At 35.5% G+C, this 15,224-nt stretch overlaps 1 protein-coding gene across 1 annotated transcript in view; it reads right to left on the bottom strand.

The window, feature by feature from the left end:
- The window catches only part of LOC136042551 (uncharacterized), a 71,191-nt gene that overhangs the window by 25,743 nt on the left and 30,224 nt on the right, over positions 1-15,224 (bottom strand). The window contains exon 3 of the mRNA XM_065727519.1: positions 2,023-2,235. Within this exon, the coding sequence (XP_065583591.1) occupies positions 2,023-2,235 (213 nt within the window). The remainder of the gene's footprint in view (positions 1-2,022; positions 2,236-15,224) is intronic.

Genomic DNA, 15,224 nt, shown 5'->3' with positions numbered 1-15,224 from the left:
TCTTCTACAGGAAAAGAACTGGAGTATCCTTTCTTTTCCTTTCTTTCTATGGGTGATGCTACTGAACCGTTGCTCGTAAAATCTTGGGAGGGGAATCACTTGAACAGAAATAACAATATAGCGTCACTATAAAGTAGTTAGATTTAAAAAAAACAAGTTTCTTCATCTGAAACTAACAAGCAACATTAAAACTTAAAACGAACAAAAGTTATTACATAAATGAGGAGAGTTTCTCCCTCCTCAGCAACTCACTCTTTACACTCAAGTTTTTTAGCCCTTTAAAAAAAAAAACTTCTGATTGTTCTGTTCAAACGGCCTTTGTGTTTCAGGACCGTTATTAAAGAATTAAGACAAAATTCAAACTTTAGCGTAAACAGCGAGGTGTTGAGGGGGAGCAATCCTCTTCATGTGAGTAATAATTTTTGTTCACTTTAAGCTTTAATGTTGCTCCTTACTTTTAGTTGGAAAAAAACTTGCTTTTTTTAATCCCACCTTCCTGGGGAAAGGTCCTCTAGAAAATTCAACCCCGGTGAACATTAACTCCGGGCAATTATTCTCAACATCTCCACACGTAAAATTGAGTCGGCACAGCGAAAGTAAGACAAATAAAAAGAACTTTACATAAATTTTCCCTGAAAGTTCACCCACAAGAAACTTACCTTCCCATTGAAAATGTTTCCCGTGGAAAATCTCCCCAGCAGAAAATTCACCATCGCCCCGCCGAAAAAAGTATGTAAACTCCCCAATAACATATACTACACGTAAACAATGGGCAAACTTAAAGGACTGTTCTCCAGAGGCTGTGTGGCGTCATGTTACCTCAAAAGGTATAGTTATTGGACGTTTCAATTATGCTGAACAGAATGACTGTCTCAAAATTTGATTGGACGATTTTTGGGGGAAAAGGGCGTGGGAAGGGGGCTAGTTGCCATCCAATATTTTTGATCACTCAAAAAGGACACTAGAATTATTAATTTTCGTTCGAATGAGCTCTCTACCCGTGATCAAGAACCATTGGTTCGATGCAATCAACCCTGGGGAAAAAAAACTAAATAAACATGCCTCCGTGATCTTTCTTCTTGCAAAAAATACAAATTTCTACATCTTTGCAGATAGAGCTTGTAACCTCTACAATAAGGTGTTCCGACACGCTGAATCTGATTATTGAGACTTTTAAGGACTTTGTACATTTGGTTTTTAGGAGCTGTTTATTCCCTTTTTCGAAAATCAGGCAAATCTTCGAAGGTTCGCAGGCTTTGATGGGTAATACTAAACTTAATATATCTTATATAAGTCGATTTTTCATATATCTATTGATATCAAATTTCCTTTCTTTAGGGTTTCGGTTACTATTGAGCCGTGTTGCTCTTTACTCAAAGTTCATTACCACAAAATTTTTGACAAGAGACTACACCGCAACAAAATAACTACTTCTTCCTTTGCGCACAGCGAAACATTTATTTCAACTGATTAAATTTTGGCACAAGGGGTCAAAATGGTGAGAAATACGGATTCTAAGAGTAGAGATTCTAAGAGAAAGAATCTAAGAGAGTTCTAGGATTCTAGGAGAATGAGGATGCCAATCGGTTTTAGATCAGGATTCTCAAGTTTTCTTTGCTATTCTTCTTTTTAGTCGTAAACTATATCACTTATTTTTTCGTAATATATGCACACCTCTCATATAAAAGTAGTACTAATCAACAATTAACGTTTATATAAGGACATTGGCAACTTGGGAGCAGTTTTGAAAATTGCCACCGAATCTTCAGGTTTAATATTCGGTTCTATCCCTTTCTTAGCTTTATATTTGTGGATTTCTTCTAAAAAGGTAGCCTTAATAAGTGGAATTCAAGCATATAATAAAAACTACAGATTATTTTTGAAACTTATGACTGGATCGTTAGTGGGTTTCCTCTAAAATATTAAAACGTTCGCCCTTTCATGTTTGGTAGTTATAAATATTAATTATTAAAATGCTTGATAATGGTTCTATCTCCCTTTGCTGAAATAACGAGATCTTACCAATTTCATTTCTTTCAAACCGTTGATCTTCATCACTATCTTCCTCACTACTTTCTAAAAACCGAAAAGTTGGTCGAAAAGGTCTTCCAGCCCGTTTTAGGTCTTTATGACAGCATGAATAGAGCCACGAAGGACCATCACAATCCCCTCTACTAACACCTCCTTGTGCCCAGCAAAGAAATGAAAGTGTACACTGACTGCACAGCGACTGTCCTGCAAAGAATTGCTCAATTCAGAAATAATCTGAAGAAAACAAAGTCAAATTTAGAGGTAGAAATATAAATCAAACCAGGGTATATTGCTATAAATTAGACACAAAAGTAATCATAAACTAAAACCACACACAATGAAAAGAAAGAAAAATGGGAAAAATTGTTTGTAGCCAACAATAAGCATCTCAATAATTCTAAATCTTTACAACATAAATAATTTAAAGAAGTAAGCCAATATTCTAAGGAGGTATTTAGAAAGGGTAAGACATTATTGGAAAGATTCAAATTCTAAATTAATTATTTAAATAAAAATTATAAAGCACAAGATTTACTTTTAGTTTGTTATCTTTATAAGAAAATTCCTGAACAGCAAAGACTAATGCCCTTAAATTACAAATATTCTGAAATATTCTAGATCACATACTTCAGAGCTAATGCAGAATTACTGCTCCTCAGAAGTAAAAATTGTAAAAATCTTAAAACAGCTTTAAAAAAATTCTAAATAGACATATCATATCATTCCTAAAAGCAATTAATTCTATTTTATCCCCCCCCCTCTAATGTGCAAATATATAGCATAACTTATGTACTTTCCATGCATTGGTCCAGGGGTCACTCTTTTTTTCAAAAAGATCCAGCAACAAAAAATGCAACATTACCGAAACTAAGTAACGGAAAATGATAGGTAAACATATAATGTGTCCTGTAATTTATCGCATTAGGGGGTGGGGATAAAAGTGAAACACTTTTAATAAAGATACAAGTAAGTAATTTAGAAATTGAAAACTTCATCTCAGAATTTTTTAGGGCTTCATTATGAGGCAGAGTAATTCTGCACTAGAGCCAATACTTTTTCTTCTAGGATATAATTCGATTATGTTTAAATTTTATTCATAGCCAATACACAAACAGATAACCAAATAGAGACAGATTTAGAGCGTTCTTAAAACTGATGATTAATTAGATGAGTTTAGGTTAATTTGGCGTGGCGCACCTCGCTAGCTCAACCTAAACTAACCTGACTGAAAAGCGTTAAAGCTTTAACGGTTTAATTTTCTAAGTTCAAAGAAATAACTAAAAATGAACAGAACTTAAATAAATGAGATTTGCCTCAAGGGCAAACGTTTGACACAACTCATAACCATTGTTTATGCTCTCTTTAGTTTTGATATTACTCTTTACTTTCTATTGAAGATCCGAGTTCAAAAATCATTCATGGACTGAATTCAAAGACAGATTTAGAGCGTTCTTAAAACTGATGATTAATTAGATGAGTTTAGGTTAAGTTGGCGTGGCGCACCACGCTAGCTCAACCTAAACTAACCTGACTGAAAAGCGTTAAAGCTTTAACGATTTAATTTTCTAAGTTCAAAGAAAAAACTAAAATGATCAGAACTTAAATAAATGAGATTTGCCTCAAGGGCAAACGTTTGACACAACTCATAACCGTTGTTTATGCTCTCTTTAGTTTTGATATTGCTCTTTACTTTCTATTGAAGGTCCGAGTTCAAAAATCATCCATGGACTGAATTCAAAAATTCCTTTCCCTATCACATCCTCTGCGCATGTTAATGATGAGCTATAGAACTGGTAGAGTTCATTATTTGCACTAATGCCTATCCGTTTCTTGTACTCTTATGAGACTGATTTTCCATGGCAACCAAGCATACACTTTCTAAATAATTGTGGAAAGAAATTCTTTGAGGGTTCATTTGTAGCTATACAACATATCACTCGGATTTGATTACAGATGGCGTCCCATATTTCACCAATATGATCGATTTGCTAATTGCAAGAAATGATTTACAAAATCCATTCCAGAAATTTGTGAAATTTCTCATAAGGTTGCTAGAGCAGCCTTATGTGAAAAGTTGGATGACACAGGCGGTTGACGTGCTGTCAGTATTATACGTGCGATCTTAGATTTAAATTTTATAGAGTTCAAGTATTTCATAAGAAAAAAAAATCCCCAAAGAGTGGAGAGGAGCAGCTGAAAGTCCAGGTAATGACCACCGTTCATTGAGCAACCGGACCTGTCGACCCGAATTTGGATGGCGGAATCCCCACTTGTAAAAACATCCAAAAACACGTTTCGATTCAACATGAGCCACTTAAATACGCTTGGTTGGGGCCATGTTCTGGCAGTTTCAAAACCATTTCTTAGTGAGTCTTTCTATATACGATTAAGGCCAATTGACCCCACAAATATCCTCTTTAGCAGCCTAAAGCTTAGCCCAATTCATGATCAGTAGCTTTCATGATGAGCATCACGCTGAAGACAAGTGCCACAAGTGCTTAATATTTCATCTTTTCAGTTAGTACTTAAATCAAACTTAAATAAAATCAAATTCAAGAATAAATGACCAATTTCAGGAAATAACTGAAATTAATAGGGAAACGTTGACTTGATGTTTTGACTGCAAAACTTGGAATTTCAGTGAATATTTTCCCTCAGAGGTAGTTTGGTGGTCAGTATAGCAATGGTGGACACATTGCTGGTGTATGTTTTATCATATATCGTTATGAGCTCCTTTTATTTGTTTTTCAAGATTATAATGAAATCACTCCAAGACTTAAATTTTGGTACATAAATACCATACAGCTCGTTCCTTGCCTTCTCGGAATCTTCATAACATCCCCTTTTTATTTTTATTTTTCTTTTCTTTTTATTTTTTTTATTAGTTTTCGCTTAATTCGCCTTGTTTAGAGCTCTGTCCTCAAAATCCCCTTCATCCCCAAGAAAACGAAATATAAGGACCAAATAAAACAAAAATTTCAAAATGAAAAATAAAACAAAATCCTTTATACGTGCCTCCCTACAGATTTGAGAATAGTTCTTCGAAGCAAAGCTTTTGAAGTAAGGAGTTGGGCAAGCAGTTTCTTAGACCATTATGGCTTTCTATCGAAAGAGAGCAACCATGACAAAGCTTTCATATATATATATATATATACATATATATGTATATATATATATATATATATATACATACATATATATATATATATATATATATATATATATATATATATATATATATATATATATATATATATATATATATATATATATATATATACAGACGGTGAAGGTCCATGTATCATATTTTTACCACAATATCATATAAGCCCTTATCGACATTTTCATCAAGTATTTCAGCAAAAATCACATCGTCAATTTCATTAGAAGTAATTTTATCATGTAGCCAGTTTAGTATATGTGCGTGTGGCAATCCTCGTTTTTGTCATTCCACTGAGTACATCCAGCATCGCACTGACCCAAACACTTTAAGTTTTACTATGTAATTCGTCAGTGATTTCAACTTTTGCCTGAAGACACGGGCTGTAGTGTCATGTCTATGAACTGCCGATTATCCTTGAAGTAAAAGCTGCTGTATCTCGTCCAGAGATTGATCACTTGTAAATGTAATAAATAAGTCTGGACGACCATAGAGACGAACATACGCAATAGCATCTTGAGCAAATTCATGCATATGACGGGGACTGCCAACATATGACGATGGTAAAATCATTAATCTTCCAACGTTAGTGGTATTACCGTCATTTACAACTGCATCTTGCAAATGAATGTATTGTTCATAGCGGAGTTTGGTCTGGTTTATACGAATAAATAGCAAACGTTCTGATTCAATCTTTGCATTGAAACATTTGACGGCATTTTAAAATATTATTTTCTTCATTGTGACGAGTCATTAGTCTATAGGAATAATAATTCATTGCGCTGCATTTCTTATCCGTTTGTTTGTTAGTGGATGGACCTATTAATTTATTATTAAAGTGATAGCCTCCGGCTCCATCCCAAAAAATGATAGGATTTTGTAGGGCATCGTAGCATCGATGAGTTTCAGCAATTCTTACCAATTGAGTGTTTTGCTTATGAAGAATAATATCTCGAGGTGAAAACTGATCACCGACCATAAGGATTGCCACTTCGTCGATAGTTGGAGCATTGTATCAACGCACATGTTCGCCAGTGGGCGTTTTGTCAGCGGAAATAACAATTTTATGCGTATCAGTAGGGATAAATCGTTTGCTGTTTTGTATAGGCGTGCCAAATCATTATTTTCGTGGAAAAGATGTTGCAGCTGGGAAATGAAAGTCCTTTCAACGTCGGGAGAAATTTCGCAACGTGCGTTCAATTCAGAATTGCTATCACTGATGAAGTACAGTTGTATAAACTTATGCTTCTCACCTTAGAATGGTAGAAGGGACCCTGTTCTAAGATAAATTTGCCCTTTTACTTTGAAAGTAGGCATAAATTGATCTTGATTTCGATTTAGGCACCAAACGACGTCATTTGGAAACACGAATTAAAATAAAAAAACGGTAAGATTCTGACGTAGTTCCAGTAAGCTAAGTCTTCAATGGCTCTGGTGGTGCAGCCAGCTGAGGAAGTTTAACTTTTCCTGAGGCGCAACACATTCCCATTGTTTCACCATTAAATTTTAAGGCCTTGCAATAGGGACAAATTTAGACAAAGCCCCGATATGAACAAATTGCAAATCTTGCAATGATCAGTCAAGAGCTTTGACCAATTTTTTTGTGTGCCATTGTGCACTCGTCCCAAACAATAAGTTTGCATTGCTGCAATGCTATACCCACACCAGATGATTTGGAAATGTTCCATGTGGGAGTTTCTGTAGACTGCATATTCAGAGGAAATTTCAAAGCGGAATTCTCTCACCAAGCAGCAACGTTGCGGCTATTCCGGACGACGCAAGGGCCAACGCCATTTCATGTTTGGATCGAATTGATGGCGTAAATTGGACATTCCTAATTTGACCCTATCTCTTTGAGCCGCAAGCCTGGTTTTGCGTCGCTCTGGTGTTTCCTCCTGGCGTTCCCTTTTTGGTGACATTGTAAGATAATTATACACGCATTGCTTTTGTAATACAGCGAAACGTCTTCTTTTTTTACTACCTCTACCAGCCGCAAGCCGGGTTTCGCAGTGTGAATATGACGTCATTTATAAATTTTAACCTACTTTCAGTTTTTTCCTATTTTAGTTTTTTCAGTTTTTTGATGTCATATTGAATATGACGTCATGTACAGTTCTTTTTTAGTTTTTCTTTTTTCTTTTTTTTTAGTTTTTTCTTTTTAGTCTTTTTCGTTTTTAGGTTTTTTTCTTTTTTAGTTCTTTCTTTTTAGTTTTTTTTTGTCTTTTAGTTCTTTTCTTTTTTTTTAGCTTTTTTTCTTTTTTTTAGTTTTTTTTTCTTTTTTAGTTTTTCCTTTTTTTATTTTTTAGTTTTTCCTTACTTTTAGTTTTTATTCTTTTGTTTCTTTCTTTTTTAGTTTTTCTTTTTTTGGTCTCTTCTCTTCTTTTATTTTTTTTTGTTTTTTATTTGTTTTCTTTTTTGGGGGTTTTTTAGTTTTTTTTTAGTTTTTTCCTTTTTTTATTTTATTTCAGTTTTTTTCCTTTTTAATTTTTCTTTTAATTTTTTTTTTATTTTTTCAGTTCTTTTTTAATTCTTTAAGTTTTTTTAGTTAGTTTTTTTATATACTGATGTCATACTTAGTGACAGACAGACAGACATCGTAAGCAGTTTGAGTAATGCTGTGATGGGAGCATGGGAGCCATTTTTATATATCGAAAAACATGTTGAGTCGGGGGCCAAATTTTGCCTTACCTATTTTTATCAGATTGCTGTATTATATGCCTATATTACCTTTTCCATTTCTTAATTGTCCATTAATGTTAATAAGTCCTCGTATCTCCTGTAAACTAAGAACAGTTTATACAAGTCATTATAATCCACTTATTCAAAACAGGTGAACGGATTTGTAGATAAATCAAAGTTTCCAAACCTTGTGACCTTTGACAGCGTTGTGACCTTGTGACCTTTGGTAATTTCCTTTAATTACCTTGTGACAGCGGTGTGGATAAAACCGTGACTTGTCGTCAAAGATATTCAGGTTCAATTCCCGCCAGTTATAAGGTAGTTACAAGGTTTGTCCGGTAGTTATATAAAAAAAATTTACGATGCCGCTTTTTTGGTGAAGATTTTATTGGATTTGAAAGGAGATTTTATTATCTCAACAAATGAAATAAAAAGTTTTAATAAGCACAATTTAAACTTGGTTCAACTCTGCATGTCACAAGGAAGAGTTTCACATGTACTTATGTTAGTATTAAATAATAAAAAAAGTAGTTTTTTTAACTGAAAATAAGGAGCAACATTAAAACTTAAAACAAACAGAAATTACTTCGTGTGTGAAAGTGGCTGTTCCCTTCTCAACGCTCCGCTTTTCAAACAGTTTCATGGTAACGAACTGTAGTATGGAGTGACCCGGTTCAATAGTAACCGAAACTCTAAAAACAGAATTTTGATACCAATAGTTACATCAAAAGAATTACAATTTAATGTTGATTTTAAATATATAAGTTTCATCAAGTTTAATCTTACCCACCAAAAGTTACGAACCTGAGAAAATTTGCCTAATTTCAGAAAATAGGGGAAAACACCCCTTAAAAGCCATAGAATATTAACTAAAATCACACCATCAGATTCAGCGTATCAAAGAACCCTAATGTAGATGTTTCAAGCTCCTATCTACAAAAATGTGGAATTTTGTATTTTTTGCCACAAGACATATCACGGATGAGTGTTTATTTGTTTGTTTATTTGTTTTTTTGTTGTTTTTTTCCAGGGGTGATCATATTGACCCAGTGATCCTAGAATTTCGCAAGAGGGCTTATTCTAAACGGAAATTAAAAGTTCTAGTGCCCTTTATAAGTGACCAAAAATTGGAGGGCACCTAAGCCACCTCCCATGCTCATTGTTTTCTCAATGTCACCGGATCAAAATTCTGAGATAGCCATTTTGTTCAGCATAGACAAAAAACCAAAAAACTATGTCTTTGGGGACGATTTACTCCCCCAAAATCCCCGTGGGAGGGGCGGCAAGTTACAAGCTTTGACTAGTGTTCACACATAGCAACGGTTATTGGGAAGTGTACATCCACTTTCAAGGGTTATTTTTTGGTTGGGCCACTAGCCAGTGCCCTACTAGTAGTGGAGGGGAAAAAAGGAAAAACAGAGGAAATACCAGGGCTACCCATGCAAAAGTGATTTTCATTATTGTTCAAGCCAGGAGACTGTAAATTTCCTGCATATGGTCTCAGCAATGGCGATTCTTATTGTGCGCTTTTGTTCAGTACTTTTTCTTGACAGGATATAGTAAACAACGAACCCAAGGGAATTGAGCAGCAGAGTCACTCAAATATGACATCATCTTGTGCATAAAGATACAGTTTTTGTAAAAAAAATGGATTTCATTTTTAATATTATGGTTTACCAATTACAAAAGCAGGTTGATACAGCAATTTCGTTTAAAACAAGCCCTTAAACAGCTCTCTATGATGTTCCAGTGCCCTGCCAGCACTGGAGGAAAAAAAGAGAAAAAACAGCACATATGAGTGAAAATTATTTTCTTTGTTGTTCAAGCCAGGGTATTGTATGTCTCCTGTACATGGTTTCGGCCATGGTAATGCTGTAGGTTTTATTCCGATCTGGCACTATTTTTGAGGGGTTTCAGGCTGTTTTTCCAGATTACCATAAAATTTGTTATGGAAACAGTATTTTACTATTAAGACCAGTTGAAACAATAGTTAATATTCCTGAATCAGCTAAAAATGGCTATTTTCCCTCACTGGCCAGTTTTTTTTTTTTTCTAATGTGTTTTTTCATTTATGGTTCGTTATTTACGAGATTGCAGCTACTGCTTCAACCATGAAACTAGACAATAAATTAAGTCGCGGAATTAAAGAATTTAGGAAGTAAAATCCAAAACACTAGATCGTGATAGCCAGAAGTCCACCTCAGAATCAGCCAGGCAAATGTATTTCTTAGAAAAATGTCTTAATAGTGACGCTCTCTCGACACTTTGCTATTCTTTCAGAATTTGACAATTAGACCATGAACTTGAAAAGAGCCTCTGTTCAAAAAATATTCTGCACAAAAATCGACTACCACAAGTCATCCTCTATTAGCAGCCATGACTCTTCTTTAATGCCCTATGTATCTCTGTAGGCACAATAGGGTCTAAGGTTTAAAATAAGATACATGGTAATTTACAATAGACACAGAAAATTTTGAATAAAATAGCTCTCTTAAAGTTTTGATTCGATGTTTCTGGAAACTGAGGAGGGGAGTAGGCAGAAAAAAACGGGAACAGGAGGGGGAGTGCTGCCTTCTAATATCTTCTGGGACTCAAAAAGAAAGTAAGATACATGTTAATTTGCAATAGACACAGAAAATTTGGGATAAAATGGCTCTCTTACACTTTTGATTCGATGTTTCTGGGAACTGATGAGGAGGAGTAGGCAGAAAAGTGTGAACAGGAGGGGGACTGTCGCCCTTCAATTTCTTTGGCACTCAAAAAGAACACTAAGACATTCAATTTCCAATTGAATGAGCCCCTCCAAACTTTCATGACAGCTCCTTCCATACGAAGTGTCCAAGTCAATAAATCAAACAGTTCGTGGTAGCAAACTGTAGTAAGGAGCGACCCGGGTCAATAGTAAACGAAACTCTAAAGAACGTAAAACCAAAAAGAACGGAGAACCAAAAGAATCGGATTTTCATACTGATTTTAAATATATAATTTTCATCAAATTTAGTATTTGTCATCAAAAGTTACGAGCCTGAAAAAATTTGCCTTATTTTGGAAAATAGGGAGAAACACCCTCTAAAAGTCACAGAATCTTAACATAAATTACACCATCGCATTCAGCGTATCAGAGAACCCTATGGCAAAAATTTCAAGTTCCTATTTCCAAAAACGTGGAACTTCGTATCTTTTGCCAGAAGACCGATCACGGGTGCGATGTTTTTTTTTTTTTTTTTTTTTTTTTTTTTTTTTTTTTCCAGGGGTCATCGTATCGACCATATGGTCTTAGAATGTCACAAGAGGGCTCATTCTAACGGAAATGAAAAGTTCTAGTGGTATTTTTAAGTGACCAAAAAAATTGGAGGGCACCTAGGCCCCCTCCCACGCTCATTTTTTCTCAAAGCCAACAGATCCAAATTTTGAGATAGCCATTTTGTTCAACATTGTTGAAAACCATAATAACTATGTCTTTGGGGATGACTTACTCCCCCAGAGTCCCCGGGGGAGGGGCTGCAGGTTACGAACTTTGACCAGTGTTTACATACAGTAATGGTTATTGGGAAGTGTACAGACGTTTTCAGGGGGATTTTTGGTTTTTTTTTGGGGGGGGGTTGAGGGGAGGGGGCTATGTGGGAGGATCTTTCCTTGGAGGAATATGTCATGGGGGAAGAGAAATTCAATGAAGGGGGTTCAGGATTTTCTAGCATTACCATATAAAAAAATTAAAAAATAAACATGAAATGGTTTATTCAATTGAAAGTAAGTAGCATTAAAACTTAAAATGAACAGATATTATTACGCATATGAGGGGTTCTTCTCTTCCTAAATACCTTGCTCTTTATGCTAAAGTATTTTTAGTTATTTCAACTATTTATTCTACGGCAATTCTGATTCAGGGGTCATTCTTAAAGAACTGGGACAAAACTTAAGCTTTAGTGTAAAGAGCGATGTATTAACGAGGGGACAAGCCCTCTCATATACATAGTAAAAATATAAGAATATAGAAGTTTGTTACGTAAGGTAATTCTTAAGTTACGTAAATTTTTTACTAATAAAAATGTTCGTTAAAAATTAAAAGTTCTAGTTGTTTTTTTTAAGTAACCGAAAAATTGAAGGGCAACTAGGCCTCCTTCCCCACCCCTTATCTCAAAATCGTCTGATCATAACAAAGAGAAAACCATTTAGCCAAGAAAAGAATTAATATGCAAATTTCATTTTAATCATTTATGTCCGGAGAGCCAAAATCAAACATGCATTAATTCTAAAACATTCAGAAATTAAATAACAAAAACTAGTTTTTTTAGCTGAAAGTAAGGAGCGACATTGAAACTTAAGACGAACAGAAATTAATAAAGTAGTCTGGCAGCTGGCAGCTGCCAGAATGGATTATTTTACTCCTCGAGTGGAGAATGCGACCATGCTAGAATATATATCATGCATCTAGACCCTTCTAGGAGCACAAAATCTCTATAATAATGGGAGGAGGGTATAAATGACAACGTATAAGAAAATACATATCTAATTAACTCTTATCTGTAATACAGACATAAAAAATAGGGGATTGCATTCTCAGATGAGCTTTCAGGATATAAAATCGAATCTCTTTTAACGTCTTTTTTATCTTTTTCTTCTTTGTTTTATATTCTTTTCATGGTTTATTGGAATATGATTTCATTGACTATCCTCGATGGTCAGATGGCCAGAAAAACCCAAAAGGATAGCAGTGAATGCACTAGTTGGTCTCATATTTCGTCAATTAAAGGAGTATTAATTTTTAGTTCTCATGTAAATGTAATTTTTTTTTTTTAAGCGAAGTTCTTTTTCGATGGAATTTATTCAAAGTACCCTTGTCAAGGGACTAATTGCTATTTAGTGTATTGATGAACTAATTATTAATAAAGGTGATTTTATCGTTTTTGGAAGAAACTATAACTTGAAGAAAGGATTCTAGTATCCGACTTTTGCAATGAGTACTATCCTCGCTGAAGATGTGAAACATGTATTGACTGAACTTGAGCGGTTCAGACCCTGATGGGTCTAGCTAACTGGTGACCAAGTTGAGGTTATTGAAGACGAATCAATTCACCGTCAAGGAAAAGTGATTATTTTAGTTGGAGATAAAGTGACTATGAACTGGTTTCGAAACTGGAAGAAACCGAAACTGAAACTGGAACGAAAACAAAACAGAAACCGAAACTGGAAAATCCAACGAAACAACTTGAGCTTCCTGCTTACAAGCTTCGTAAATATTTCAAAATGGGAGAACACGAAAGAGTAATTGCTGGTAGATATAAACTACTGGTAGGTAGTAAAAGGAGATACTGGCTTCATTGTTGATGTTATAGAAAAGCTTGCCGTTGTATTCTCAGATTTGTCAATGCGTGAAATTAGTGTTCTTCCGAAAGATTCTCAGCTCTGTGTTGATAGAGTTAATAAACTTCATTGTTCGATTGGAGCAAAAAAAAAATTCAAATATTGAATATGTATGGTAAGGTGGTAAAAGCTCGTCCACTTCGATTAGAAAAAGGAGAGAAACTAGAAAGGCTCCGAAACAGCTCCAAACAGAAGTCAATTCAATAAAAACATCTTGCAAAAGTTACTGATGGACCTCATCCGGGCTAAGAGGGTGAAATTTTTCACCTATATCACAACTTTATTTTTCTTTAAACTATAAATAACCGTATATTTGTTTGCAAAACAATGGATCTAGTTTCGGTCGGAGGAGCCAAGTGTAATTTGACTCTTACAGCACAAACTTTTGGTTTCATATCCCCGAGGGTATTATCTCCAGCTTATCCTGGGAAAGATGACCCCAAAAGGTCAGAGATGGAGCTCATGGTGGAAGAAATGGAGGAGGAACAGGCAGAGAGCTTATCAGCAAGACTCTGAAAATAAGGAAATGCCCTTATAAAGGCTACACTGAAATTGTAAAAGATGTACCGAGACAACAGCTAAGGTGGATCTTCATGCTAAGTATCAGACTATTACTGTGGACAGAACTCGTTTGATGATTGTTGGGACTTCTCAAAAAGTTTGTGGACCTCCCCCCTTGCCACACGCATACATCCAGAATGATAATCCTGCTTACTTTGTAAAAGAGACTCCAATATACGGCTCTCAAATTTCTTTATATGATGGTTAGGGAACCCCCCATTTCTTTGAAATTACCCCGCTGTATGCTAGGTCTAGAACTCCAGGGCAGGTATTGGATCCATCAATAACTAACACCCCACCCAGGACTGATAATGATGATTTTCGGTGGGACAAATGCTCACCATCCAAATCCTAAAGTACGCAAAACCTGTAACGTGTCCATGCACTGTTGTGCCTGTAATGCTATAGGCTATTAGACAGTAATGGTTTGGATTACCATATTAGGACGTGAGGATTCAGATATACTGCACTAAATTTTATTCTTGCTTAGGATTTTCTTTTTAGGCCTGAGGGGTTGGGAGACGCATCGTAAGGGGGTTTAACGAAGTCCACGAGAGGCTTCGCCAATCTTTTCTGAATTGGGCAGCTGCGTAGGCTATATGTCTTCCCGATCGGGTTGAATAGAAGCATCGATACTGAGCAGATCAGACTGGTATGTTCGACGCAAAGTGTTTTGAGGTCTTCTCCGTCTTCGACTTCCGTTTGGGTGCCAAAGTAAACTGACTTTTGGGATTGGGTGTCCTGAACTCGGAGAACATGGCCCAAACATCTCCACTTTCGAGCTCTAACGATATCTGTCACTAGAGGCTGGTTGGCAAGTTTGCGTCCATTTGTGATTCTGTCTGACTAATGAATGTTTAAAATTCTTCGACGATAGTTGCTCACGAATGCAAGAGTTCTCTTCTACTGTTGTTGATTCAAACCCCAGGTTTCGGCTGCATAAAGGAGAACCGGTATGACGTTGCTGTTGAACAGGCGTAAATTAAGCCGGGTCGAGTAACTTTCGACTTCCATATACGCTTGAGCCTATTGAAGGTGGCGTTCGCCTGACCTATTCTGGTCATTATTTCTTTGAATGTTGATCCCGTATTCTCCATTATGCTTCCAAGGTACTTGAATTCCACGACCTGATCGATTTCCTCATTTTCACATCTGATATGAAGGGGGGAATCGGTAGTCCCCATTGTTTTCGTTTTGCTCAAATTTATTCTTAGGCTGTTCATCAAATATACTACTGTCAAGAACAGCATTATATCTACTGCTGTTCATCAAACCATATATACAGATACAAAGAAGGTATAAGAAAAAAAATAGGAGATGCTGTGAAACAGTCTACAGAGGCTTAGGAAAGTCTTTAACAAGGTAATAGTAGAATAAAGAAAATTCCAAGCATTAAACAGAGACCAAACCCTTTCTTGCCCTATCTTTT

Source organism: Artemia franciscana, unplaced genomic scaffold (assembly GCF_032884065.1).
Source record: "Artemia franciscana unplaced genomic scaffold, ASM3288406v1 Scaffold_1463, whole genome shotgun sequence".
In the NCBI taxonomy this organism is placed as follows: domain Eukaryota; kingdom Metazoa; phylum Arthropoda; class Branchiopoda; order Anostraca; family Artemiidae; genus Artemia; species Artemia franciscana.
This window is presented reverse-complemented; position numbering and strand designations above follow the sequence as displayed.